A 25,278-nucleotide genomic window follows, 5' to 3' on the forward strand; every position below is an offset into this window, starting at 1 on the left:
AAAGCCAAGTCCCACTTCCAGGCACCCCTGGCCTCGGGACAGTCAAGGCCTGCCTGTGGGTGCTCACAGGTGCCTCTCCCACCTCCCACCCTAGGCTGCAAACCTTAGCCTGCCCTCCCTGAGGCTTGTGGTCAGCTCAGGTGAACCACTTGGGGAGAAAGGGCCCAGAAACTGGCTCCCATCAGCTCCCTCGGGTCAGCTGGTGAGAGGGTCAGTGGTTTCTGTGTGGGCAGCAGCCCCCTCCTTGCCTGTGTTGCCCTGCTCTGCCCTCAAAAGTAGGCATGAGGCTGAAGCCAAAGCTAAGGCCATGGCATAGCAGCAGGAAAGACCGAATTTTGTTTTTTTTCAGTTCATGTTTTTAATCGGCTCAAGTTACAAAGGTCCCCACGGAGGCCGTGGGGAGATGAGGAGGACCTGGGAGAGGCAGAGATGCACTGCCAGCACCTGTGGCACCAACCTACCTCCCACTCCCCCATAAGTACGTATGGAAAAAGGTCACAGACCTTTAAATAATCCTAAAAAAAAAAAAAAAAAAAAGTGACAAGAGCAGGCAGAAGAAAGGCTACTCCACCTTAACACTGGAGGCAAGGTGCCCTGCTCTGTCCTGCCTAGGGACCCGGCTCTCCCCTCCCCATGGGTAATTAAGTCTGAGGTTCCCAGCCCAGCCCTGTCCCTGGCAAGGCAGGGGACAGGGATCTTCTCCTCTGGGAGGCAGGGGCATTGTGCAAACATCAGCAGGACAGACTGCTTCCTTCAGAGCCAGTGGCGCCCCAGAGTCCAAGTGTTCAACCCCGCAATTGCTCGGGCCATGGCTGTCAGGCAGTACAGCTCAGTGGAGGGGGGCAGCTTGGGACCAAGGTGCCCCCTGCTGCTTAGTGTGTGGATCTCCATGGGTAGGAGGAAGCCCAACCAGTTCCCCTTTTCAGCTCTGGAGTCTGTGGTGACAGGACCCTGGCCTGCAGGGTGGACGAGAAGACATGGTCATGCCCGGGCCCCCAGCTCTCCAACACGCTGCCGCAGGTGAAAGGCAAATTCAAACATGGTGGCTGCAAGGCTCTGGTGGATGAGGTACCGAGGCAGGTGGCCCTGAGGGAAGACAGAAAGAAGTCACACCACAGTTTGCCCTCGGCAGGGTCTCCCCCTTGCAGCTCACACCAGCAGGAGTGCCTCAGGCCAGAGGGCAGGTGGAACTCTGGAATCCGCCTGGGCCCCCCTCCTCTCACCGCTGGCGGGAAGAACACTCTGTGCCTGGCTCTTGGCACCAGCCACACAAACAGACCTGAGTGGGGCTGGACTGGCATTCAGCCACCCTTCCTGGGGCCTTGGGAGAGGTAAGAAGGCTGGGGGGGGTGGCGCACATGTTTCCTACAACTTAGAGCTAGAAGACCATCTGGACCAGAACGCCAATCCTCAATAAAGAAAGCTGAAAGTAGGGGGCCCTGAGCAGGGCAGAACCCCCAAGGTCACACAGCAATCAAGGTAACAGGCGAGTGCCCTTCATTCCCCAATGCCCACCTCATAACTCTCAGCACCTCACCTTGAGATCTGTGTTAAGAATCCAGATGAAGGTGCAGACTCGCGGGTTACTGGCCGACTTGAGCACAATGAAGCCCCCAGGACCATTCTCTCCCCTAAGGAGAGAGGCACCATTGAAGGAGGGCTTCAGACTGAGTAAGACCCCTGAACCCCACCTCCATTCTTGGCCCAACTTGAACTGTGGTGGAAGAGGAGCGAAGATGCTAGTCTAGAAACCACCACCCTTCTCTGGGGCTCAGATCTGGCATCCCAAGGCTGCAGGATCAGCCTCAAATCCTCTCACCTCAGTCTGCTGGTGTTGGCATAGTGCTAGTGGCAGAGAGCTCACCACCTGCCCAGCCATCATCCACTCTGTCCAGAGATACAAGACCAGCTCTGGCTATGAGCATGGCCTGGGGTGGTACTTCTCACCCCTGCTCAACTCAGGGAACAGCAGTGTGGCTCTGGAAGAGGGCAGCCAGGGCCTGGGCACGGGGTTTACTTCCTGTGGTCTTTTCACTGGGCACACTTAAGTCTACTACACAGACAGTGAAGTTGTTGCCCCAGCACTGGGCAAGTTCATCCCAGTGCCAAGACAGAGCCCCAGTTTCATGTTCCAAGAAGAGTGCTCTCTGTACCCTGTGTGCCCCCAGCAATGAAGCCTGAACTGCCAGCAGGGAGTGCCAGGAGGAGGCCAGGACAGGTAGCGGGAAGACACAACACTTCATCCTCTAAGGGTACTTCCGTACCATCTAGGACAAAGGAAAGGCAGAGGGGACAGGGCAGGAGGAAGACAGAGAATCCAAAAAGGATCCCTGAGGCAGGAAGGTGAAATCCCTAACTCAGAGCCCAGTGCAACCTCATGGCTCCTCAGCCCCGTTCCCTGGACTAGTCCTCGCCAACGCTCTCTCGGGGTAGCTGCTCACGACACAGTCCCGTCCCGCCTTGGTAGCCTGGTTCCAGTCAGTGAGATTAGCAGGATTAGGGCGGGAGGGGCAAGGCCCAGCAGGACAGGAAGCAGGAATGTGTCCTCAGCAGAGGAAAACACCTAGCTACACACGCTAGGCCCTGAGCTGCTCACTGCTCCTGGGGGAGGGGTTGGCTGGGATGGCCCTGGGCAAGACCAGGCTCACCTGACATATTTGTGTGTTGGGGGCTTGGCACAGTGTGTGGTGGCAATGCCTGATGACAGGTATCGGTCTCTGCGCCGCTCGATGCGCCGGATGTTCACAAAGTCCCTGAGGGTGGGAGGGTTAGAACAGAGGGTGCAAAACCCAGGACTGGGGTCAGGAGGCTTGGCTGACAAAAGAGGGCTTGGAAGTGCTCACCTGGGGGAGACCACACCACCCGCAGCTCCTGCAGACACATCATAGGAGATGAGGGTATTGTCTTCTACCCGCTGCAGAATCTGAAGGCCCATCAGGAGAAGTGAGGTGCAGCTCACTCCACAGAAACCCCAGCAGCCCCAACATCTCAGGAACCCCCAGGCCAGCCTCCTCCCTGCCTGGAGCTCTATACTAAGAGTTATCACCACCCACGGGCCCTGGGCTGGACGCTCAATGGGCACACTGCTTCCTGTCCACCCAGCCTTCTCCAAAGGCGCATGAGCATCATCCATTTTATAGAGGAGTAGCCAAGGTACAGTGGGGCTCAGTACTCCAGTCAGTGACTGTAACTGGTCCCATGGGAGCATGACTATTCCATGACCCATGTGGTGAGGTGACCAGGCAGGGCCCAGGCTGGCTCACCTGGCAGGCGGTCACTGTCTTGTTCCATAATACCATCCTCTCAGGCTGCAGGATCACTTCCTGGTACACCAGCTCCGCAGGGCAGGGCAGGAAGGTCTGGGCAGGGCAGGCCAAGGGCTGTGTGGTGCCAGAGGAACCAGGGCACCCCAGACATTCCCTATGCTGGGGGACCTGCCAAGGTCCCTTAGTCCTTTCCTGGAGTGCCAGAGGGAACGGTATGCTCCAGGACCCCCCTTGCCTCACTTACCTTCAGAATGAAGGTCTTGCCATGAAATGGAATCTCAAAGGTATATACAGTGTCCCCATACTCCTGTGGCAGGGACAGAAGGTGGTAGGGAGGTGGTTGGAGGGCATAGGAGATGGGTTGGTGGCACAAGAATGGATGACAGGCAGGGCAGGTTTCCAGTAGCTCAGGGTAGGAAACTCTAGGAGTCTGGGGACATCTGAGCAGCCATCAAAACAAAGTGGTTCTAAGCATGGCCATGAGGAAAGAGGCTCTGCTGCCATTTGAAAGATAGGAGCAGGACTGGGGGTGTGGCCCAAGTGGTAAAGTGCCTGCCTAGTAAGCACAAGGCCCTAAGTTCAAATCCCAATACTGCCAAAACAAACAACAAAAAGGATAGGAGTGCAGCTGCAGCTCTGGCTACAACAACAATGAACCAGAACCACATCGCCAGACCACCAAGGGCCACCAGAGAAACTGGCCAGAGAAGGACTGGGGCATGTTTCCCATTTTCCAAGCTCTCTGCGGTTTGTTTAGATAATGTTTTGATAATGAGTCAAAACACTGGACACAGGGCAGACCCTGGAGCCTGGCTTTCTCTTCAAAGCCTGGAGCTGAGGAAGTCAATCAGCAGGGAGGTGAGGACTGGGCCATGGAAGGGGGGAAACAGAGGAATGTCTAATCCAGCCTAGCCTCCTACCCAGTGGCCTACCCAAGTGCTCATCCCCCTATCCTGGGGCAGTAATATGGTTACATCCATATGGTTACAGCAATCCTTGGTTTATTTCCCAAGCCTCAGAAAAAGGAATGAAAACTGCTGACACATGCAGGAGAGTCAGGTGGGAAAGGTTCTCCTTACATTATTCTTCTCAAATTTCCAGTTCTCCTCCTGGGCCAAGATCTGGTCTACCACTGCGGTGGCCTCCTTCCCCTGGCGGATATACTCCCTCTCCTAGCCAGGGTTAAGAGATGGGAGGTGGTCAGCCTGGAGCTTGTCCCCCATCTTGCCTGTGGCCTGTTCTTTCTCCAGGCACTCTTCCCAGAGAAGTCTGGCCCAGCTGGATGTGAGGTCTGGACTAGTGTCCCTGGGTCCTTCAGGCTTCCTGAGGCCTGTGGGTTTGGCTGCTCCTCCTGTGTCCCCAGCTATGAGGCAGACTAGATGGTCCTGACAGATGGACCTTGAGGTCTGTCCTTGCAGGGAAACTGCCCACCCTAGCCAAGCCCTGCCTTGTCCCCTCTCTGGTGCCCACCTCCAGGTAGGGTGGGGGTGGGCAGCCAAATACCTGGGCAGAGAAACTTTTCTTCCCTGTGACTTCCTCATCTGATTCATTGTCAGACCCTGTAGAAAACAAGCGCAGATGACAATGGCAAGGGGTGAGGAGAGAGTGTAGGAGGTGGTGGGTTCAGGGATGCGAGTGCAAGGATGTGGGGCTAAGGATGCGTGGGAGAGGGTTGCTGGCTTTCCCCAGGGAGCCTGACAGAACAGAAAGAACAGACCCAGCCTCCCCAGATCCTCACACAGCCCCTCCCTGAAGGCAACTCCCCCACCCACCAGCCTTCACCTGCAAAGGATTCTGGGGGTGAGTAAAACTGGCCCTCAGAGAGAGCACCGGAGAACAGTAGGGGTCCACGGGCAACAGCAGCCTGGGCAGCAAGATACCCTGGGGGAGGAGACATGGACCATCATCCCAGACCAAGAAGAGCATGCTCTTGCACCCTGGATCCCCCTCCCCACTCAGGCTCACCCTCAGGCTCTGGGAGGGGAAAAGATGGCACAGACCTCACTCTCATGCCTGCAAACTCTCCTTTCTTGGGGCTGGGATCACCCTCACTGAACCCAGATCCTAGCTCCCCAACCCCCCCCCCTTACATCTTTCCTCCTCAGCCTCCTGGGGTAAAACTTTGAAGTCGAGGAACCAGGTCTCCAACCAGGCGAGGACAAAGGAGACGATGGGGAGCAGGTAGCCGAATGCTCCTTTGCTGAGCAGCTATGATAGAGGAAGGGGGCTGAGTTTCATGGCAGAGGTCACCCCAAACCCAGATACTTCCCCAGTGGCCACCAGCTCTGGCCAAACTGGAATACATCCCATTCCTGGTACCAGCTGTTCAGGGACCCTCTGTGGCACATGTCTCTGAGATGGATTAATTAAGTCTGCAGCAGGATAAACTGAGGTTAGGCTACGAGAAGAACTGACTCCTAGGGTGGCAGGACGATAGGTGGGAAAAGATAGTGGGCTTGATTCCTTGGAAATATCAGAGGACAGAATTCCCTTCAGTCCAACCCAAACAACAGGGGCAGATACCCCAAAGCAGAGAATGAGCCTTTCTTAAAAGAAGCTCATCCCTTAGGCCAGATGCCCAGACCAGCCAGACCCTGAGTCACTGACCTCAGACAAGATGACCTTGACAATGAGGAATGCACTGGACACCAATGTAGTAACCTGCAGGAGAGGGAAGGGGAGCAAGAGGAAAGGCACACACTGGGGAGTGAGTCTTCCTCCATCCCACCCCTTGCACCCGCCCCCACCAGAGCCCCAGAACTGCCGCAAACTGTGGCATCTTACCGCAATCACCCACCAGTGCCGGAGCCGCAGCACGGCATAGCCAAGGAGCAGTCCAGAAAAGCGGAAGAAGGCCAGAACCTGGCAAGAAGGTACCAGGCCATCAGAGGCCAGCTTCTGCACCCATCCCCACTACAGAGTGACCTCCCTTCTGGTCCTGCCACCCAGGCTCTCCCTCCATAAGCACACTCTCAGGAGACAATGGGCTGAGTCAGCATTTCTTTAGCACAATTTGGATAGGGCCTTCTTGAATAGGGGTTTTGTCTCCCTGCTCCCACTTGGGGCTCTCTGAAGGTGGGGCCCCACTGAGGAGCCTCTTGAAGACTGAGGATATGAGCTGAGTTTCCCAGTCTTTGTGGTCAGATTGGATATGTGTTGCAGAAAAAAGAGAACCTAGGCATTTCAAGCCCTCTAAGCCCAGGATCCAGGGTCCCAGGATCCCCCTTGGCCACTCACAAAGATGTCAAAGAAGGAGGTTTTAAAGCTGTAGTGAATGATCTCCTGCTCCAGGTTTTTGCGGATACCTGTGTTGGTCTGCGAAGAGAAGATAAGACAAGATCTGTGGCTAGAACTAAGGGTGGGGAGAGGGGAGGCTGCTCCTAACCCACCTTCTAAAATGGGGAGGAGGCAAGAGTGGAGACTGTGGAGGAGAGGTATAAATACCAAACCACCACCCAAAGGAGCCCCTGAGGCAGAAGGGAGCTTGGCCAGAAGCCCAAGACCTCAGGCACTAACATTGCTCCTCAAGGATCAGCAAGGCTGAGTTCAAGTACACTGCCCAGAAAGGGGCAGATCTGGACGCCTCTGGCTGTTTGGAGAGGTGATGGACCTAGCCTACCTCATATAATTCCATTTGCCTCCCAGCACCATGGTGCTCTATCTTTCCAGCCAACTATCCATCTGGGGGACTGGGGCCAGGTGGATAGTGGTGTCAGACAGAGCCCCAGGTGGCAAATCAATTGATTAGGTTTGTGCTTAATGGGAAAAATCCATCACGCTGCTGGAGAAGACAGCATAGAAAGTAGGCAGACCTGTCCTGGCTCCTGCCTCTGCCCCAGTCCCCCACACATTTTCAGTAGGACCCCTATTGATCTAGGCCTGGACTCCACTGTTCAGGGGTCTGGGAGGGAAGAGAGTCTAGATGGATTCTGAGAGCCAGACTGCAGTCTAACTCCTCAGAAAGGATGGGAGTGCTAGTCCCTTGGAGAAGCGAAGACACAGGAAACTCTGGGGATGGAGTCCAAGAAGACATTTTTTTGTTTTTTTGGTTTTTTTTCAGGTGGTACTGGGACTTAAACTCAGGGCCTTGCACTTGGTAGGCAAATGCTCTACCACTTCAGCCATGTCTCCAGCCCCCAAGAAGACTCTTAACAACCACCTAGACTGGGGCTTCTGATCTCTGGCAGGTCATCCAAATTTGGGGAAGGACTTGTTAGGACACGGATCAGGCCACTACATCTGAATCTTAGGATGAGCTGAGCATCCGTAATCTTTATCAAGCTCCCAAGTAAGCCAGGCGCTGTGTGCATGCCTACAGTCCCAGCCCTTGGGAGGGTAAGGAGGAAGCATCTTGAGTTTAAGGCCAGCATGGGATACATCACAAAACTCTGTCTCAACAAAACAAAGCAAAACAGCTCTGTGATTCTGAGGCTGGGAGTGGGCTGGCAGGCTGGACAGCCCTTCCACATTCCCACCATGTGCCTACCTCTACCTCAAGACCACTGAGTCCCAAAAACTCTGACACTCTGTTTCCTGATCCCACTACCTCACCACAGCCCTCCTTTGGCTCCTCACATTGCACCCTCTTGGGCTCCACAGCTCTTCTCATCCCAAGCAGTCACAGTCTGTCAAAGATCTGAACTCCATGGTCTTCTCCTAAAGCCTGGGTACCTGCCAGCACTGGATGGATCAGGACTGATGAGAGTAGCGTTTTAGTCTCTGCTTTGCCAGTCTCTGACTGTAAAACCCGGCACATAACCTTACTGGACAACATAGACACAGTCCATCAAACAACTAAAAATACATATGATCCAAAATATATAGAGCTGGCATGTAGCTTAGCAGCAGTGCTCTTACCTAGTATGCTTGAGGCCCTGGGTTCTGTCCCCAGTGCCACCAAAAATTTTTTTAAAGTTCAAAATATGAAAATAAAACTACAAAATTGGAAATTAATAAATTTTTCATTAAACATCTGCCAAGTGAAACATATCAACACTACTTAAAATTCCATTCAATATTCTGAAATTTTTCACTGCATTTGAAAACAATTTGAAGGTTAGATTCTCTCACTTTGCAAGAATTCTCAAATATGAATGACTGCTGAAGCAGTCACAGATGACAGCCAAATAACTTCAAAAGTAAAATTATCAACATTTTTCAGCTCTTCTTTCGTTACAAAACATGTATTAAATGTAGGGTGGGGGTAAATTTCAGTGTTTGCTTTGATCTTAGTTGAGACCTTCAAAATGAAAATGCCTCAGACCACCGGGGCTCTGCAAAAGGCCAAAATCTTGCTTGGCCTCAGCTTTCTCATTGGTAAAGTGACCCTGAGGCCTTCCATGATGATGGGTCTATCTCACTGATGGTGCCCACTCATCTCCCATGCGCAGAGAACAGTTGTCCACCTCCGAACCCTGCCTTTCCCTCCAGCTTAACACGTCCAGAATCAAACTAGTTCTCTTTGTCCCTCAACCAGTCCCTTCCTCCAACACCTCACTTCTCTCAAGAAAGGTATTGCTCTCCTGTTGCCCATGTCAGAGACCTTGAGGAAAAGCCCCTTGTCCTCCAGAACTCTGATGGTGAGCTCACACTGTGGCAGGAAAAGGCGGGAGGAGGCTCCAAGGTGCTGACGTAACACAGTTAACAGAGGAAGAGCTGAGGACTTTTCCTGGGTCACCCTGCTCTCAGGGCTCCTGCCTCTGTGGGCACTGAGGACAGGTCAGGCCCAAGGGTGGGGCAAACACTGCATAGGGTGAGGATGGAGTGTGGACCCTATGCTATAAGGCAGTTCTGTCTCCAGCCTGCTAGGCAGCATCTCACCAAAACCAGGAACACCAGGAATGGGAGTTTTGACTTTTCTCCTCACTGTACCCTCTGCTTTTAGCACAGTATCTTGGAGACAACTGGGCTCAAACAATGTCTGCTGAAAGAATGAATGGATAACTGGATGAATGGATACATAAGTTAAAGCCAAAGAGCAACATAGGGCAAAAATAAAAGTTTCATCAAGCTCAGCTAGAGACCATTCTCTTCCTCTGTTCCAGGAGTTCCCACTAGGGGGCAGTATGGCCCAGAGGCCAAGAGCAGAACTCTGGAACCAGAGTCTGTTCAACTGGCCTCCTTTACAAACTTGCTAAGAAGCCTGGGACAAGTGACTCAACCCTTCTGAATCTCATTTTCTTCATCTGGAATATGACAACAGCTGTTCTTATTTCTCATTCTTCACTTTACCCAGATAATCTAACCTCATCTACCCTCCCATGTAACATATGGACAAACTGTGGTCTGGTGACCCCCAACAGGGCCTGTCCCCCAGCCTTGCTCCCACTCACATTCAGCTCAATAATCCAGAGGAGGGAGATGAAGAGCAAGTCGAAGGTGACAAAAAGGCAGAAGGTGCGGCGGACATCAGAGATGGCCCTGCGATTCTCTGGAGGTGGTGGGAGGAGATGCGAGGACAGGCTCTGGCTGCAGGACAGTGATGTGCCTAGGGAGGCCACAGCTGGCAAGCTGCGCTCCAAGTCCCGGGTCAGCTCCCCAGGCAGTTTGCTCATCCTGGTGGGCCCCCACGTTGAGGTGGGGACAGTAGGGCTTCAGCAGCAGAGCTGGGGGATAGACAAGTGACTGTCAAGGTACCGGAGGTCCCAGGAACCTTCTTCTGTCCTTCCTCATAGAGCCCCAAGGGCCTCCATGCTCCCAAACACATCTGTGGTTCCACCCTGTCCCAACTGTACAGCCAAGGGCAGTCTCTGCTCAAATTCCCTCCAAGGACCTGGGTCTCCAGACAGGAGGGGCTTAAGAATCCCTCTTACTCTGTCCTTTGCCTCCCCTGACAACACAGTAACCCCACAGCTCTGAGGCCCCTCAGCTGGGTACCTACCAGCCTCCTCCCTGATCCTGGGGGCACAGTCTGATCCTGCCCAGCTAAACGTTCAGCCTCTTCCAGTCCCATCCAGTCAACAGCCTCTAGGCCTGCCCCCACCTCCACCCCCAGGAGAAATGGGCCCCAGGCTCTGTTCTTTGTTTTCTGAGCACAAAGCCACATTCCCTCGGCAGCCAGCCCGCCCGCCCCTCCCCTCCTAATCCATGGCAACTGGGAGAGACTGGGAGCACTGGCTCTGTGTGCTAGGAGAGCACACCCTCACCCCAGACCCAACCACCCTCACCTCCCCTCTCCCAACTCCAACCCCTTCTTTACAAGGCAGCTGGAGGAAGCTTTCCAAAGCAGAAACCTTTACCTCCACCACCCTCACCCCAGACCCAACCACCATCTCCTCCCTTCTCCCAACTCCAACCCCTTCTTTACAAGGCAGCTGGAGGAAGCTTTCCAAAGCAGAAACCTTCCATTCTCCCACTTATCCCCAAGAGGGGGAGCTGCCCCTTCTTAGAGCAGCCAGGTACCTGGGGTGGGGAGCACTCTGCCCAGTTCTTCCTGTAAGGCAGACCCCGCCATTTGGGCCTTTTTTCAGGTCCCTCAGTGAGGCACCCTGTCCTGCTGCTGGCCCTTAAACCTGACTCTCCCTGTTGCCTGGAATATTCTTCCATAGCTCAAAGCCCTCCCCTCAGATAGCCCAGCTCCAGTAAATTCCATCCATTGGGTTTTGACTGACTTGGTCACTGCTGTCTCCATGATGCCCAGCACAATGTGTGGCACATAGTAGGTGTGGCACATAGTAGGTGCTTTATAATTGACTGATGACTTAAAAAAACCCAAAACGCTCCAGAGGGTCTCCTGGTCCTCAGCTCCATGCTACACAGCAAAAGGTAATAAGGCAAACCCTAAAGAGAGTAAAAACTCACCACTCTAGCCCAGTACTTTGCCGCCTGACGACCCCAATCCTCTGCCATGTTCACACCCACGCAAGGCAAGATGTCTCCTATTTTACAGATAAAGTGAGCAAAAGGGGAATGGACTTACCCCATCCTTAATGTCCTGGGCAACCATGGGATTCTCATGAACCTTAAAGACCAAAGGAACCTCAGAGCACTCCCTCCCTGCACAGCCCTCAAGTCTAGGGTCCCTGCTCCACCAATCTGCTGGGTTCCAAGGGGCCCTGCTCTCTAGGTAAGAAAGAAAGGTCCTATTAGGACTCAAAGGAGCCAACTCTGGGGTGTAACCCACACCAGCTGGGTAAGCCTGAGCTGCTAGGACTTGACCAGGCATCTCCAGAGTCTTCTCACACCCCAGCACCCAGGAGCAGGTTTGGGGACCAGTGGAAGGGAAATCCTAAATATTATCCCTGATCCTGATTTGCTGTCCCTGTTAACCCTTTGTTCTGTCTTCTACCTTCTTGGGCCCTCACTCTACCAGGTGCTAAAGAGGCCCATTTGTGGCCAGCAGAAGGTTCGACGCAAGCCAGCTCATCCGCTCGCTTCCTCTGTGCAGGCCCCCACAAAGAGGAACTGGCTGTTCTCAGCAGAGGCAACAGCCCAAAGTACCACTGCATCCCCACGACAAGTTCATCTGGAGAGTTCAGGAAGCTGGGCCCAGCTCCAGAGGAAGTTGTCAGTAGGTGAGAAGCCGCTGGCAACACAGAACCTCCCCAACATCCATTAGCTGAATCAGTGTCAGACAGCATACTCAGGACATCCTTCACTGTGATTGGATGCCGCTCCAGGGTTGGTGACATTTCCTTGTCACCAATAGCTCTCCTGTGTCCTGCCAGACTTGTTTCTCTTCCTCTCTATCTTCATCTCTTTCTCCTCTCTCCTATGTCTCTTCTACAAAGTAACTTTCCCCACTTGCATTGTCTTTTTTTTTTTTCTTCTTCTTCTTCTTCTTCTTATTTTTTGCTTTAGTTATTTTTTAGATAAGAGTCTCAAGTGTTTACCTGGGCTGCCCATGAGCTTCAATCCTGATCTCTGCCTCCCAAGTACCTAGGAGGCGTGTGCCACCACCCCAGCTTTATGCACCTTTCTTTTACCCCTCTCCCTGTCTGTCTTCTTCGGGTGGGGGTGTAACTCAATGCTTGACTAGCATGTTCAAAGCTCTGGTTTCAATCAGCACCACAAAGAAAAGACAAAAACAGAAACTTATCATCTCACAGTTCTGGAGGCTTGAAGTCCAAATCAAGGTGTCAGCAGGGCCAGGCTCCCTCTGAACCTTTTGCCTCTTCCTGGCTTCTGGTGACTGTCAGCAATCTCTGGCATTCTTTTGCTTGCAGTTGCTTAACTCCAGCCTGTCAACTCTACATTGTCACATAGTGCTCTCTTTGTGTCTGTCTTCACATGGTTGTCATCTATAAGAACATCAGTCAGGGCCGGGTGTCAGTGGCTCACACCTAAAATCCTAGCTGCTTGGGAATGTGAGATTGGGAGGATCGCAGTTTGAGACAAGTCTGGGCAAATAGTTCCTGAGACCCCTATCTCCAAAATGGACCAGAGGTGTGTCTCAAGCAGTAGAGCGCCTGCTTTGCAAGCATGAAACCCTGAGTTCAAACCCCAGTCCCATCAAAAAAAAAAAAAAAAAAGAACACCAGTCAGATTAGGGGTCCACCTGCTCCAATATGACTTTGTCTCTTTTTTTTCTTCTTCTTTTTCTGGTGGGACCGAGGCTTGAACTCAGGGCTTCAGACTTGCAAAGCAGGCACTCTACCACTTGAGCCACACCTCCAGCCCTGACTTCATCTTAACTGATCCATCTGCAATGACCCCATTTCCAGATAAGGTCACATTCTGAAGTACAGAATGTATCTCTTTTGTGAAGGACACAACTCAACTCGCAACGGTAACCTACCCTTTCAGTGTCTTGATTTGTATTCCTATATTTCTTCTATGCAAAAAGATGAATACATTTATGTATTTTCCTTGTATCTCTTATTTCATGTAAAATAAACTTTTTTTCCAGTGGGACTGAGGTTTGAACTCAGGGCTTTGCACTTGCAAAGCTGGTGCTCTACTGCTTGAGCCACACCTCCAGTTCATTTTGCTATGTTATTTTGGAGATGGAGTTTCCGAACTGTTCACCTGGGATGGCCTCCGACTGTGATCTCTCTGATCCTAGCCTCCCAAGTAGCTAGGGTTACTGGCTTGAGTCCAGTTTAGAATAGATTATTACAGATGATCCTTTAATCTTTTTTTAATGGTACTGGGGTTTGAACTCAGGGCTTTGTGCTTGCTAGGCAGGTACTCTATCTTTTGAGCCATGCCTCTTTTGCATGTTATTTTTTTCACTTAACAGCATAGCCTGGAAATCACTCCACATCAGTTTTGCAGAGACTGTCCTCATCTACAGAATTGCTTGGTACTTCATTTAGTTAGTTTGTTTGTTTGTTTATTATTTGTTTGTTTGCTTGCTTGCTTGCTTGCCGGGCTGGGGATTGACCCAAGACCTTGCACATGCTATTCAGGCACTCTACCACTAAGCTACATCACCAAGTACTCCATTTGCTAGATGAAGCAGAGTTGATTTAATCCATCTCCTATTCTACAATGATCAGAAATGCTGCATGGCTGGGCACCGGTGGCTCATGCCTGTAATCCTAGCTATTCAGAGGAGAAAGAGATCAGGAGGATCACGGTTCGAAGCCAGCAGTAGCAAATAGTTCCCAAGACCCTATTTCGAAAAAACCTATCACCAAAGAAGGGCTGGTAGAGTGGCTCAAGGTGTAGGTTCTGAGTATAAATCCCAGAATGGAAAAAAAAAAAAAAAGAAAAGAAAGAAATGCTGCATGAATTACCTATGCATATATACATATATATTCACATTATTGGGAGTGTATCAAATTCCTAGTAGTATTGCTGGGTCAAATTGCATCTGTGGTTTGGTTAAGTATTGCCAAATTCCATTTGCAGTTTGTACTTCCATCAGCTGAGCATAAGAATGCCTGTTTGCACACAGCCCCCACAAGGTACCATCATCTGTCTGTTTGGTTCTTCCTCTCCATTTTTCTCATTTAGGAGACATTCTCTCCATCCCCTTTCATCTCTGTTTGTGCCTCTCTCTTCCTTCCCCCACCTTCTTTCTCTCTCTCCTCCTCCCTATCCCCTTTCTTTCCTGTCTCACTTCTGGGTGCTGTGACTTCCCTACTCTGGGTCTGCTCCTCTGTCTGCATTTCCCCCTCCCTCCCTGGGCACAGGACTTGGGTGGCAGCAGCTTGGGTGTGAGACGCACTTGGAGTGGCAACCACACTGACACTCACACACCCACCCTGTTGAAGTGAGAGACATGGATGGGTCTGAGAGCAGAGGTGTTGGAAAGCATGGGAGATCTGAAGACGCTAGGGTGTGGGAGCCAAGTACAGGGGCCTACGGGCGGGGGGGGGGGTGCTGGCCAAGAGTCAGAGTGTGCATCACCCTCCTCACAAAAGCAGCTTGGAGTCCACACCAAGGGCTTGTAAGCAGCTAGAGCACAGGTCCCAAGTTAGGAGACCTGCACCTCACTTTGTGCTTAGCATGTGTGAGGTCCTGAGTTTCAACCCCAACACAACTTAAACAAAAACTTGATTGCTATGGGTGAAGGTGGCTACAGGGACCCAGTGGATCAGTAGATCAGCCTTTCCTCAAATTCCAGCATCACTCCTGAGGCCTCCTCGGTTGCAGTGCAAAACAGGCTCAGAGGATTCTGAAAAGCCTTTCAGCTCCCCAGACCACCTTCTAGGCTACTGCAAAAACTACTTTGGCCTGGATCTGCCCCTAGCAGCACTCCAGAACAACTTCTCAGGTGGGTTCCAGGCTAAGTCCAAAGGGCAGAGGCTAGCAGCTGCCAGAATACCCAGTGAGAGCTCTACCTGCCACCCTCACCATGCAGGAGGCAGGAACGACAGCAGGGCTGCCGCCCAGTCCCCTGGGAGCAGCAAACCTCCACCCCCGCCACAAACCTGTCACTAGCCCCTCCCAAGCCCTTTCAGAGGTGTCAGGAGGGGAACAGTACATGTGGCTGTGAAGCAGCCGGCCTGGGATGGCTGCAGACTTGACACTTGTGTCTGTGGAAGCTGAGCTGCTAAAGCTTGGGGAGAGTGAGAAGGAGGCAGGGAGCGAAGGAGGAGGCAGGAAGATAGGAAAGAAGGGAATGAGGGAGGGAAGGGGGTCAGAGGTTTTGCAGCCCTAGGTTGGAGGGAGAAGGGCAGTGAGAAGAGTGGGCAAGTCAGGTGTGTGGCAGCTCCTGAGGCAAAGGGGGTTGGGGGTGGGATGGCCAGGCTTCACACTCCTTCTGAGACCCTCCTTTACTGGACATACTGGGACCAGCCTGCCCCATTTGCAGTGAGGTTTTTAAGTGGAACCAACAGGCTCAGGAGGCAACTAATAAAAGGAATGGACTGGCTGTTGATGTAGTTCAGTAGTAGTAGAAGGCTTGCCTCTCACAAGACCCTAGTTGGAACCACAGCACAACCCCCTCCCCCAAAAAAAAGGAACAGAGTCTGTAGCCAGGATTCAAAGCTATGACTGTCCATTTCTAGCCTGTGACCCAGGCAATCAGAAACTTCTGAGACAATGTTTCCTTAGTTGTAATTTTTTTGGGTGGGACTGGGGTTTGAACTCAGGGCTTCCTGCTCGCAAAGCAGGTGCTCTAATGCTTGAGCTACCCCTTCAGTCCATTTTTCTCTGATTATTTTGGAGATGGGGTCTTGTGCATTATTTGCCTGGACTGGCCTGGAACTTAGATCTCACTGATCTCAGTCTTCCAAGTAGCTAGGATTACAGGTGTGAGTCACCAATTTTTTTTTTTTTCAGTGCTGGGGACTGAACCCAGGGGTCTCCCACATGTTAAGCAAGCACTCTACTATTGAGTGGTACCCCCAGCCCCTAAGCTGTATTTTTAAAAGTCAACAATACTGAACGCTCCTGAATATTTTAAAATGGTTAAATTCGTAAATTTTATGTTATATATTTTTGACCATTCATGCCAATTTCCTCCCTCCTTACTTCCTTCCCACTTTCCCCAAGCCTTAATAGCTCAGCTTCCACAAGCACACAGGGTACACAAAGTTCTACTATTCATGGCAAGTGCTTGGTCAGTGGCAGCTGAGATGCACAAATACCTAGCAAGACCTTTCAGATAAGAAAGAAATGGCAGGGTGGTGGTGGTGGTGTGTACCATACACTACAGTGATGTGTAATAAGAGCTACCCTGAATGGCCTGGGTTGAAATTGGAACAATACAATTCACCTGCAGTATGGTACTCAGAGAGCTCCCTAACGTACCCCCACCACCCAGTCTGTTTCCCTCATCATATGGAGGGATGATATGTTATGCCAGCTTGAGGCAGAGGAGGAGTCCCAGGTTGGGATAGGGGCTGTCCTGGCTCCCTGTAGAGGGAATGCCATGATTGATCTCTGACACTACCCCCTCCTACCCATAGCCCCCTCCATACACATTGCTGAGGCTCTCCCCTCCAACCCAGTCCCTGATTTCCACAGGTTTTAGGTGGCAGGGGCACAGACAGGGTCCTGACCAGCTCTTAATCCCTGGGTCAGAGGCCCTAGCTACTTGTCTGTAGCTTGACAATCCTGCAGACAGCAGTTCCCAGTGGCCACTTCCTGGCCAAAGTAAGTCTTTGCTGTGAACACACAACTTACAGGCTGGGCAAGCCTCAGCTGCTACATCTGCAAAATGGGTATACCTGTCTTGACCCTAGGCTATCTGGGCGTCCAAGGAGACAGTGATACCAACAAAGTGCCTGGAACAATGACCAGCCCCAGGACCAAGCATTCAACAGATGTTCACTTCCACCACCAACCTCAAGTGGAGGACCAGGCCAAAGTCTCCAAGAACTAGAGCTTGTCCCACAGCTGTGCTGTGTGACCCAAGGGGAGGGGGACAAGTGTCACCTAAATCCAGAAGGGAGCCAAACTGCTGGCCAGTGTGGATTCTCCAAGTTCTCTGCCAAGGCCCAGGGGAAGAGCAGACAGGTCCATCCTGCATTCCTCAAAAAATGCTTGCACTAGTCCCTGGCTGGGCCTTAAGTGCTGCCCAGGGGAGTCCCTGACTCAACAAAGCATGGGCATCAGTGAAGTTAGGCAAGAACTGGAATCAAGCTGGAAGAACAGTAAAACTTTGATCCCCACCACCTCCCTGGTCACTTAATCTCTGTGCTTCAGTTTCCTCCTCTGCAAGATGGGGTCAACACTGTGCCTCCTTATTTTGGGGGTAAGGGGGTGGAGTACTTGGCTTTGAACTCAGGACCTTGCAAAGGCTTTACCACTTGAGCCATGCCCAGCCCTTTTTTGCTTTAATTATTTTTAATTTCATTTATTAATTTATTAATCTAATTATTTAATTTATTATTTATCTTAACAGAGTCTCACACTCTGCTCAGGGCTGGCCTCAGATCACAGTTCTCCTATCTTTGCTTCCCTTGTAGCTGAGATTATAGGCAACAGCCACTGTGCCCAGCCTAGCACTTACTGCTTAGGGAACAAATGACTCATTCAGTATAATGTCCTACAGCATCCCTGACATAGTGGTCACCACGTGATGGTCAGCTATTGTTCCTGCCCTGCCTCTTCTCCACAGGAAGAGCCTTGGGCCCCACACCAAGGCTGAGGTGTCTGAGTCAAGCAGTCTGTTAGTACCCAGGTCAAAGGAGAGTCCACAGCTGGGTAGGAAGCAAGAAGGCTCTGGATGTGGAGGAGGACCTTGACCTGTGTCCTGCTGCTGGTCAGTCCAGCAGGGAGCTGGCATGGGGTGGGGGTGGGGGTGGGGTAGAAGACAGACCAAACAGGCTTGAGTGCAATCCAGGAACGCAAATCTGGCTGGTAGTAGCTCACAAAGCTACCCTGCACTGCCTCCTTTACTCACCACATACTCTACCAGTGGGATGACTCCATCATGAGAAGAAGACTGATATTTTCTGTCTGTCTCTCACATACATACACACACACACACACACACACACCATGCCAGGAAGGGGCACAACTGGGCTTGTAGGCTTCTGGGGCAGCTAAACATAGAAGCCTTTGCTACCTGGGTGGGGCAGAGCATCAAGAGACCCCAAGGAGTTCAGCAGCCATCCAGCAAGTGCCTGGGGAGCCCAGTGCCCTCCCACCATACCCAAACCACCGACAAATCTTGTGAAGTCTTCCAAATCCAGCTAGTATCTGTCCACTATTCAACCACCCCTGTGTCACCCTGTGCCACTATCTCTCATTGGCTACAGCTGCCTGATCTGGTCCTCATCCCAAGCCTATTCCCAACGCAGCAGCCACGGGAATCCTGTTAAAAGTCAGACCACAACTCCCCAATGCCCAGACCTCAGGCTTCCAGCTCACCCAGAGTAAAGGCCACAGTTCCCACTGTGGCCCATAAGCCCCAGCTTCCCTTGCCTCTTCCCCATGAACTCCACTCCAGCCACATTGGTCCCTCCTCCCTTGGACACACCAAGCATGCTGCAACCCAAGGTCTTGTACAGTTTGTTCCCTCACTCCATTCTGGTCTCCAGGCAAATGTCCCTGAAGAGACCTTTCCTAAACACCCCCACTTAGGCCCCACCCTGCATCCCTTACCCTGCTTTACTCTTCTTCATAGCACTTGTCATCTCTGACTTATCCTCATATGTTTACAGGCCTGTGATTATTACTGCTGTCTCCTCCCATTGGAATTTAAACTCCATGAGAGTAGGGACTCTGGTGCCTGGCTCACTGCTGCATGTCTAGTACCAGAAGCATACCAGGCTCATGGCACATGCATAGGAAATGTGTGAACAGCCTTCCCTCCAGCAACATGTGCACAGGAGCCCTGGGGCAGCCCCTCTCTATTCAGACCACCCATCCTGAGCTGGACTTCGCCCTGCCCAGAGCACAGGCAAGGGAAACTGGGCTAGAGCCAAGGTTTAAGCAGTAGAATGTCGGCCTAGCAAGCATGAAGTCCAGAGTTCAAACACTAGTACTGCCCCCAAAATTGGGGGCGGGGGGGGGGAATGGTTTTCTGGGCACCATCAGACAAGATCCCTCTCCCCTGGGCCAATAGGGAGAAGGCTCAAAGTGAGTTAAATAACTCAGGTAAGGAGGGTCAAGGAGGAGAAAAGATTCGCTCCCTCAGCAGGATTCCAGCATTCCTCTCCTGCTATGGGGCTTGATTACCAACCGCACCCCCCCCCCCCCCCCCGCCCGCCCACTCTCCTGACCACTGGTGCTCCCAAGACACACCACAGCCCTCTCCCTTCTAGGCCTCTGACCCCTGTTTTCTTATGACTTCCTCCCACTGGGAGAGAACTCAGGTCCTTCAGACACCAGTTCAAATGTTAGTCCTAGGTAAAACTTTCCCCCACCCCCCAGGCTGCCCTGACAGCTCAGGACTGTGGGTCAGTACCTTCCTTATCCCACAGCCAGACCTCAGCCTCAAAGCTATCTCTCCTGGAGCCACTGAGGCCCAGGTCATAGTGCCTGACCACAATGCATGTCTAATAACTTAGCTGGTCTGTAGATCACCTGAAATAGGGGGGATGGGAAGTCAGCATCAGATGAGGAATCAAAGTTCAAAGCCATTTTTTATTAGGCTGTGTGCTCTTGGCCCAATCACTGAGTTTCTCTGAATCTCAGTTTCATCTGTAAAATGGGGACAGAACAGTGCCCACTTCATAGAGTCTGAAAGGACTAGAAATTCCACATATACAGGGCCTATGAAACAGCAGCTATTACTGCTACTGACCTCCATGGGTATAGGAGAGGCAGGGCCTGGGATAGGCACATCTAAGCTGAGGGTTCACCAATGATGCTAGATGGGAGGAGGGGCTCTGGACTCAAAGAGCTGACCAGGGATGGCCCATTTTGGGTTTTCCTGTATTTTAGGGTTCAGTGGCCCCTGTTCTCACTCTGGGGACAGCTGGCCTACTTGCCACCCATAGAGGGCTTGGGAAGTTCCTGGAGGAAGTGGTAGTTTAAGGAGAGGAGGACATGGCAGTAATGAAAAGTGAAAGCCAGGCTCTGTTTCTCCTTTTCTTCTAGAGACTGACGAGGAGGATTAGGCTGAAACAGAAGCTAGACTCTTCAAACTCTCCTCCCCAGGAGGTAGGCTCTGACAGAGCAGTAACTGGAAACCCAGACCACTTAAGAAAATCTGCTCAGTCCTCCTGCCACCCCATGCCAGACCCAGCTGAATGCCAGTGATATCCACAGCTCTGCGACCCTTTGGCGTACTCAAGGGCAGATAATCAGGCCTGACCTCGCCCTTTAGTGCTGTTGGGTAAAACTTGGGGGCAAAGACATCAAATTTCCAAGATCAATCTGGAGGGCTAATTATCTTCCCAGGGAGCTCTCAGATCTCTCGAGGATAAACTCCAATTGGTATAGGCTCTTCCCAGTACCAACCATGATATACAAAAGTCTGAATTAGCTTCTTTCCAGCCAGCAAAAAGTCAGAGACACACACAACTGGTCAATGGAATGCTTTTCTTGTCCTCTGTCCCACTGATGTGGCAGCTGCCTCCTTGGAGGCTGGGATGGAAGGTAGTTTCTGGGAGACAGCTGTTGACGTGGAGTCAGGGGACAGCTCTTTAAATCCTTGCTGAGTGACTGAAAGAAATTTCCCCTTAGGCTCAGTTTCCTCATCTGTAAAATGGAGGCAACAAGCTCTGGACAGCCTAGCAAGAGCGAGGCCCTGGGTTCAAACCCCAGTGGGGCCAAAACCAAACAAAAAACAAGCTCTGGCACTCAAAAGAACAAGTATGAGTTGCCAAAGGGGCAGGATTCTCAGTGCCTCCTCCAAGCCTTAGTATGTAAGAGTTCAGCAGAAAGCAGCTTAGATAACAGTGTGCTAGACACGAGTGAGTTCCTGGGGCCACAGAACCTTACTCTGATCTGTCAGGGACCCTGAGTCTGATAAGAAAGACTGAAGGATAAACCCACAGTGTCATGCTGTGTCCAGCACTTTCAGGGAGCCTGGGGGCTCCCAGAGAGGTAATATCTGACCAAGTTTCAATGTGTGTGGGGGGGATGGGCATGCAGGGAAGCCACAGGAAGGAGGGGCCCTCTGACCCAGTCCTGGAAGAATCAGCATCTATCAGCTGGAGGTAAGGCATCCCAGGCAGAAAAAGAGTGGCAACGAAAAGGGTTGGCAGAGTGGCAACGAAAAGGGTTGGCAGATTGGCTCAAGTGGTCAGAGCACCTGCCTAGCAAGTGTGAGACCCTGAGTTCAAAGCCCAGGATCGCCAAAAAAAAAAAAAAAAAAAGAATGGCAATAAAGGCCCAGACACTGGTCTAAGGCATGCATAATAACTCTACCCCAAGGTTCTGGCCCCAAACACCAGTCACCTAGACCTCCTCAGGGTATGGTCTCAGGAGCCACCAGAACACTTCCTCATGGCCAGTGGAAGAAAGGAATCACCCAGCGGAAGAGGCTGTCTCTGTCTTCCTCAGCTTCACCTCCCCTCTCCCCTGCCTTCCAGCACCCATCAGAGCTCTGTTTGGAGGACCTACATCTCCCTTCTCTGAGTGTGCTACAGCTTCTACTTCCTTCTGGTATATGGTGTACTCATGCTATTGCTTAAGACCCCTCACTAATTGTCAGCATCTCTGGGAAGTAGCACCTGGCCTTCGTCTCCCTTGGGTTCCCAAAGCTCCAAATACAATTAATGCTTACCATGTAACATTCACCCATTTTCCAGGTTCATTTACCTGAGCAGACCGACATCAGGTCTTTTTGTCTTTTTTTTTCAGTGCTGAGGATCAAACCCAGGGCCTCTTGAATGCTAGATAAACACTCTATTAGTGAACTACATCCCTAGTCCCATCCCACTCACACACACTTTTTTTTTTCCCCCCCTTAGTACTGAAATATAACCCAGAGGTTTGGATCTTTTTCACCTTTGAATCCTCACTCAGTTAATCCAGATCCTGTCCCCAGTGCTCTCCACCCCACAACTTTATTTATTGACAGAGTCAGGCTTTAGGGCCCTGTGATAGAATAAGAAGTAAGCCAAATCAACTGTCCTCAAAAAGCTTATGATATTAAAAACTGTAACTAGTAAACTAGTTTATTTATTTTTTTTCTGGTACTGGGGCTTGATCCTATGGCCTTGCACTTGCTAGGCAGGTACTCTACCACTCTGACAGCCCTTTTTTTTTTTCCCCCCACTGGATATTTTCTAGATAACTATCTGCCATGGCTAACTTTGAACCATGATCCTCCTGATCTCTGCCTCCCGAGTAGCTACGATTATAGGTGTGAGCCACCAGCAACTGGCACTAGTTTATTCTTACACAAGTTATGACGGCTAACATTTATTGAACACTCATGTGCCCAGCAGTTTTAAACCCTATACATACACTACTTAATCCTCACAATGACTCTAAGAGGCAGGCATATTACTATCTCTACACATTACTATCTCTATTTTACAAATGAGAAAACTGAAGCACTGACTTCATCAAGGTCATAAAACTAAGCTGGGAATGTAACTCAGTGGTAGAATGCTTGCCTAGCATGCTCGAGGCTCCAGGTTCAATCCCCAGAACCATGGGGAAAAAAGCCACAAAAACAGTATCAGAATCCAGGCAATCTGATTCAGGAATCTATATTATTTTGCACCATAATGCTATTATAGAGAGGGTGCTAGCCAGATGTGGTGGTTCACTTCTGCAATCCCAGCATTTGGGAAGATGAAGCAGAAGTTTGAGGCTAGCCTAGGCTACATAACGAGAGTCGGTCTCTCACAAAAAAAAAAAAGGACAAGGTGCTAAGGTGACACGGGGAGGGGGGGGAGGATTTAGTCTTGGTGGGGGTGAAGTGATCTAGAGATGGTGCTTCCTGAGCAGAGCACTGAAAGACAAGTTAGTAGGAAGCCCAGCAGATCATAGTGGCCAGAGAGGCTGGTGTGTGCAAAGGCATGAAGACACAAATAGCAAGGTATAAGCAAAGCACATCCTATATTATTGTGCTGTTATTGAACTCAGGATCCACACAGGCGATTGCTAATGAAGAGATCAGCTCATAAAGAGCACTGTAAGTTGTGCTGGGATTCCAGCCTTTTTCCACAGGCAGTGGGAAGCCAGCAAAAGCTTATGAGCAAGAAAGTGACACAATCAGACTTGTGCTCTTTTTTTTGTGGTACTGGGGCTTGAACTCAGGGCCTTCACCTTGAGCCACTTCACCAGCCCAGTTTTTTGTGATAGGGTTTTTCAAGATAGGGTCTCTCAAACTATCTGTCTGGACTGGCTTCAAACTGCAATCATCCTGATCTCTGCCTCCTGAGTAGCTAGGATTACAGGTGTGAGCCACCGGCACCCGGCCCAGACTTGTGTTCTTAAAAGGTCTGCAAGAGTTAGCGTTTGGAGACTATTTTGCAGGCCATGTTTGGAAACTGCTGGGAAGTTACTACAGTCATTCTGGTGAGAAATATGTCAACAAGGGTGGTAACAGAGGAGATGGAGTAGCAGAAGGCTCAGGAAGTTAGCTGCCATTAGTCACCTCTTGGATGTGGGAACTTAGGAAAAAGAGGAAATGCAAGGTAATTTCTGAGTTTCTTGCTGGGATAGGACAACAGAGAAAGAATTAATCTGCAGAGAAAAGATCAGTTCAGGTGTGGACCCAGAAAACTCCATCTAAGTGGAAGTGTCCATTCACACCTGGATGGTCAGTGTGGAGCTCCAGGGAGGGGCTGCGCTGGTGAAGTGGAGCTGGGTATTTAGTTGGTGCAAAGCTGAAGCTACAGGAGTGGATGAGACCATCCAGAATCCATGTACAGAGTGAGGGGTTGGGCAAGAAAGAATGCGAAGTGGTACTTCTGACCTTGTCAGAGAAGTAGAAGAAAAAACAGGAGGTGCAAGAGAAACCAAAGAAGGAGGGGGAGGGCATGTCAATTAGGAATTAATGTCAATGGCACTATGCAACTCCAAGAACGCAAGAAAGAGTTTAAAGGGCCCTTTTGATATTAATTAGGAAGTTACTCGCGACAGTTTCCAAAGGAAGTCGGGCAGACAGCGGATGACACGAGACGCAGACCTAACCAAATGTGTAGATTCCCCCTCCCCCTCCCCCTCAGATCCTAACCTTTCCCCATAACCAACCCCTATCCCTTAATCCCCTCGCCTCTCCTCTCACGGCTAAAAAAGAAGCTTTGAATCGCGATCCTGGACGTCCTCCCGGGAATCCCTTTCCGGTAGGTGGGACCGCTGAAAATCAGCACGGAAGACCCCAGCCCCGCACGGAGAGCAGCTAGGCCGAGTAGAAAAAGGGGGCGGAACCCGGAGCTCGGGGGGCGTGGGGAGGGTCGGACGCAACTAAGGGCGGACACAGGGCAGGAAAGCGCAATCCACTGTCAAGAGCCAGCCCTCGTATCACCACCCGGTTCCAGTTACCGCTGCAGGACCCACCTGTTCCATATGCGCACGGCCCCCGCTCTTCCTGCCCCAGCCGCAGTACTGCCCGGCTGCTCAGGCAGCTCTTCAGAGCGGAAGGAGAGCTCCCAGCGGCTCCACTTCCGCTACTGAGCCCGCCCCTAAGAGCAAACCGGGAATCGCGTCGGGCTGCAGCCCCGCCCCCGAGCCGGCGGGCCGGGCCGAAAACAGCCGGAAGTGGGGCTGAGGCTAAAGTTAGACTGTAAAGGCTTCCCAAGGACGGAAGAATGGAGAACTCCAGGGGCTCCAATGTTTTGGGGCCACATCGCATGGCCCTGCGGAAGAAAAGGGAACTGCTTGGGGGGCGGCCTGGAGGGCTGAGGGACGGGTCCCCTGCAGAAATCCAGAGCTAATTAACTTATTTTTTAATTTTAATTTTTAGAGTCACTATGTAGCCCCTGGGTGGCCTCGAAACTCGCTATGTAGCTCAGGCTGGCCTCGAACTCGCAATCCTCCTGCCTCAGCCTTCTCAGTGCTGAGATTACCTGATGTGCATCACCATGCCCCGGCCCACAGTTAACTCTTAAAAGATTTCTATTTTCCCCCACCCCAACCTCCTCTTTCAGCCATCCCCAGCAGGAGCTAGAGCTTCCGTAGTCCTTCCTAAACAGTGCCCTGAACCTATTATCTGCAGGAAACAGTCCTAGACTAGAGGACTGAACACTAGGATCAAGATACTGATCTGGAACTGGTGGCATGGCTCAAATGGTAGAGTGCTTGCTTAGCAAACATTACACCC

At 51.4% G+C, this 25,278-nt stretch overlaps 1 protein-coding gene across 6 annotated transcripts; it reads right to left on the bottom strand.

The window, feature by feature from the left end:
- Window positions 1-333: 333 nt before the first annotated feature.
- Window positions 334-24,661, bottom strand: Stard3 (StAR related lipid transfer domain containing 3). 6 transcript variants are annotated; one of them, XM_074045868.1, is made up of 17 exons: window positions 24,516-24,661; window positions 12,312-12,505; window positions 11,067-11,143; window positions 9,599-9,871; window positions 6,504-6,581; window positions 6,051-6,128; window positions 5,874-5,927; window positions 5,357-5,474; window positions 5,049-5,147; window positions 4,770-4,825; window positions 4,346-4,438; window positions 3,511-3,573; window positions 3,264-3,359; window positions 2,844-2,923; window positions 2,649-2,753; window positions 1,538-1,631; window positions 334-1,086 (listed from the first exon to the last, which is right to left on the bottom strand). In XM_074045868.1, the coding sequence occupies exons 4-17, from the start codon at window positions 9,818-9,820 to the stop codon at window positions 982-984; spliced, it is 1,341 nt and encodes a 446-aa protein (XP_073901969.1). In that variant the 5' UTR covers window positions 9,821-9,871; window positions 11,067-11,143; window positions 12,312-12,505; window positions 24,516-24,661; the 3' UTR covers window positions 334-981. The 6 variants fall into 6 exon arrangements, with proteins under 6 accessions (XP_073901969.1, XP_073901964.1, XP_073901966.1 ...); XM_074045863.1 differs by having other exon boundaries at window positions 3,264-3,380; XM_074045865.1 differs by lacking the exon at window positions 24,516-24,661 and adding an exon at window positions 24,244-24,472 and having other exon boundaries at window positions 3,264-3,380.
- Between the last annotated feature and the right edge of the window lie 617 nt (window positions 24,662-25,278).

This window comes from Castor canadensis, chromosome 11 (assembly GCF_047511655.1).
Source record: "Castor canadensis chromosome 11, mCasCan1.hap1v2, whole genome shotgun sequence".
NCBI classification, from domain to species: domain Eukaryota; kingdom Metazoa; phylum Chordata; class Mammalia; order Rodentia; family Castoridae; genus Castor; species Castor canadensis.

Coding starts and splice junctions, on each gene's coding strand:
- Stard3 (XM_074045864.1), bottom strand. CDS start 9,820: ATGAGCAAACTGCCTGGGGAGCTGACCCGGGACTTGGAGCGCAGCTTG. Junction 4,826..5,048: donor ACCCCCAGAATCCTTTGCAG/GTGAAGGCTGGT, acceptor TGTTTTCTACAG/GGTCTGACAATGAATCAGAT. Junction 2,754..2,843: donor GGTGGTGTGGTCTCCCCCAG/GTGAGCACTTCC, acceptor TCCCACCCTCAG/GGACTTTGTGAACATCCGGC.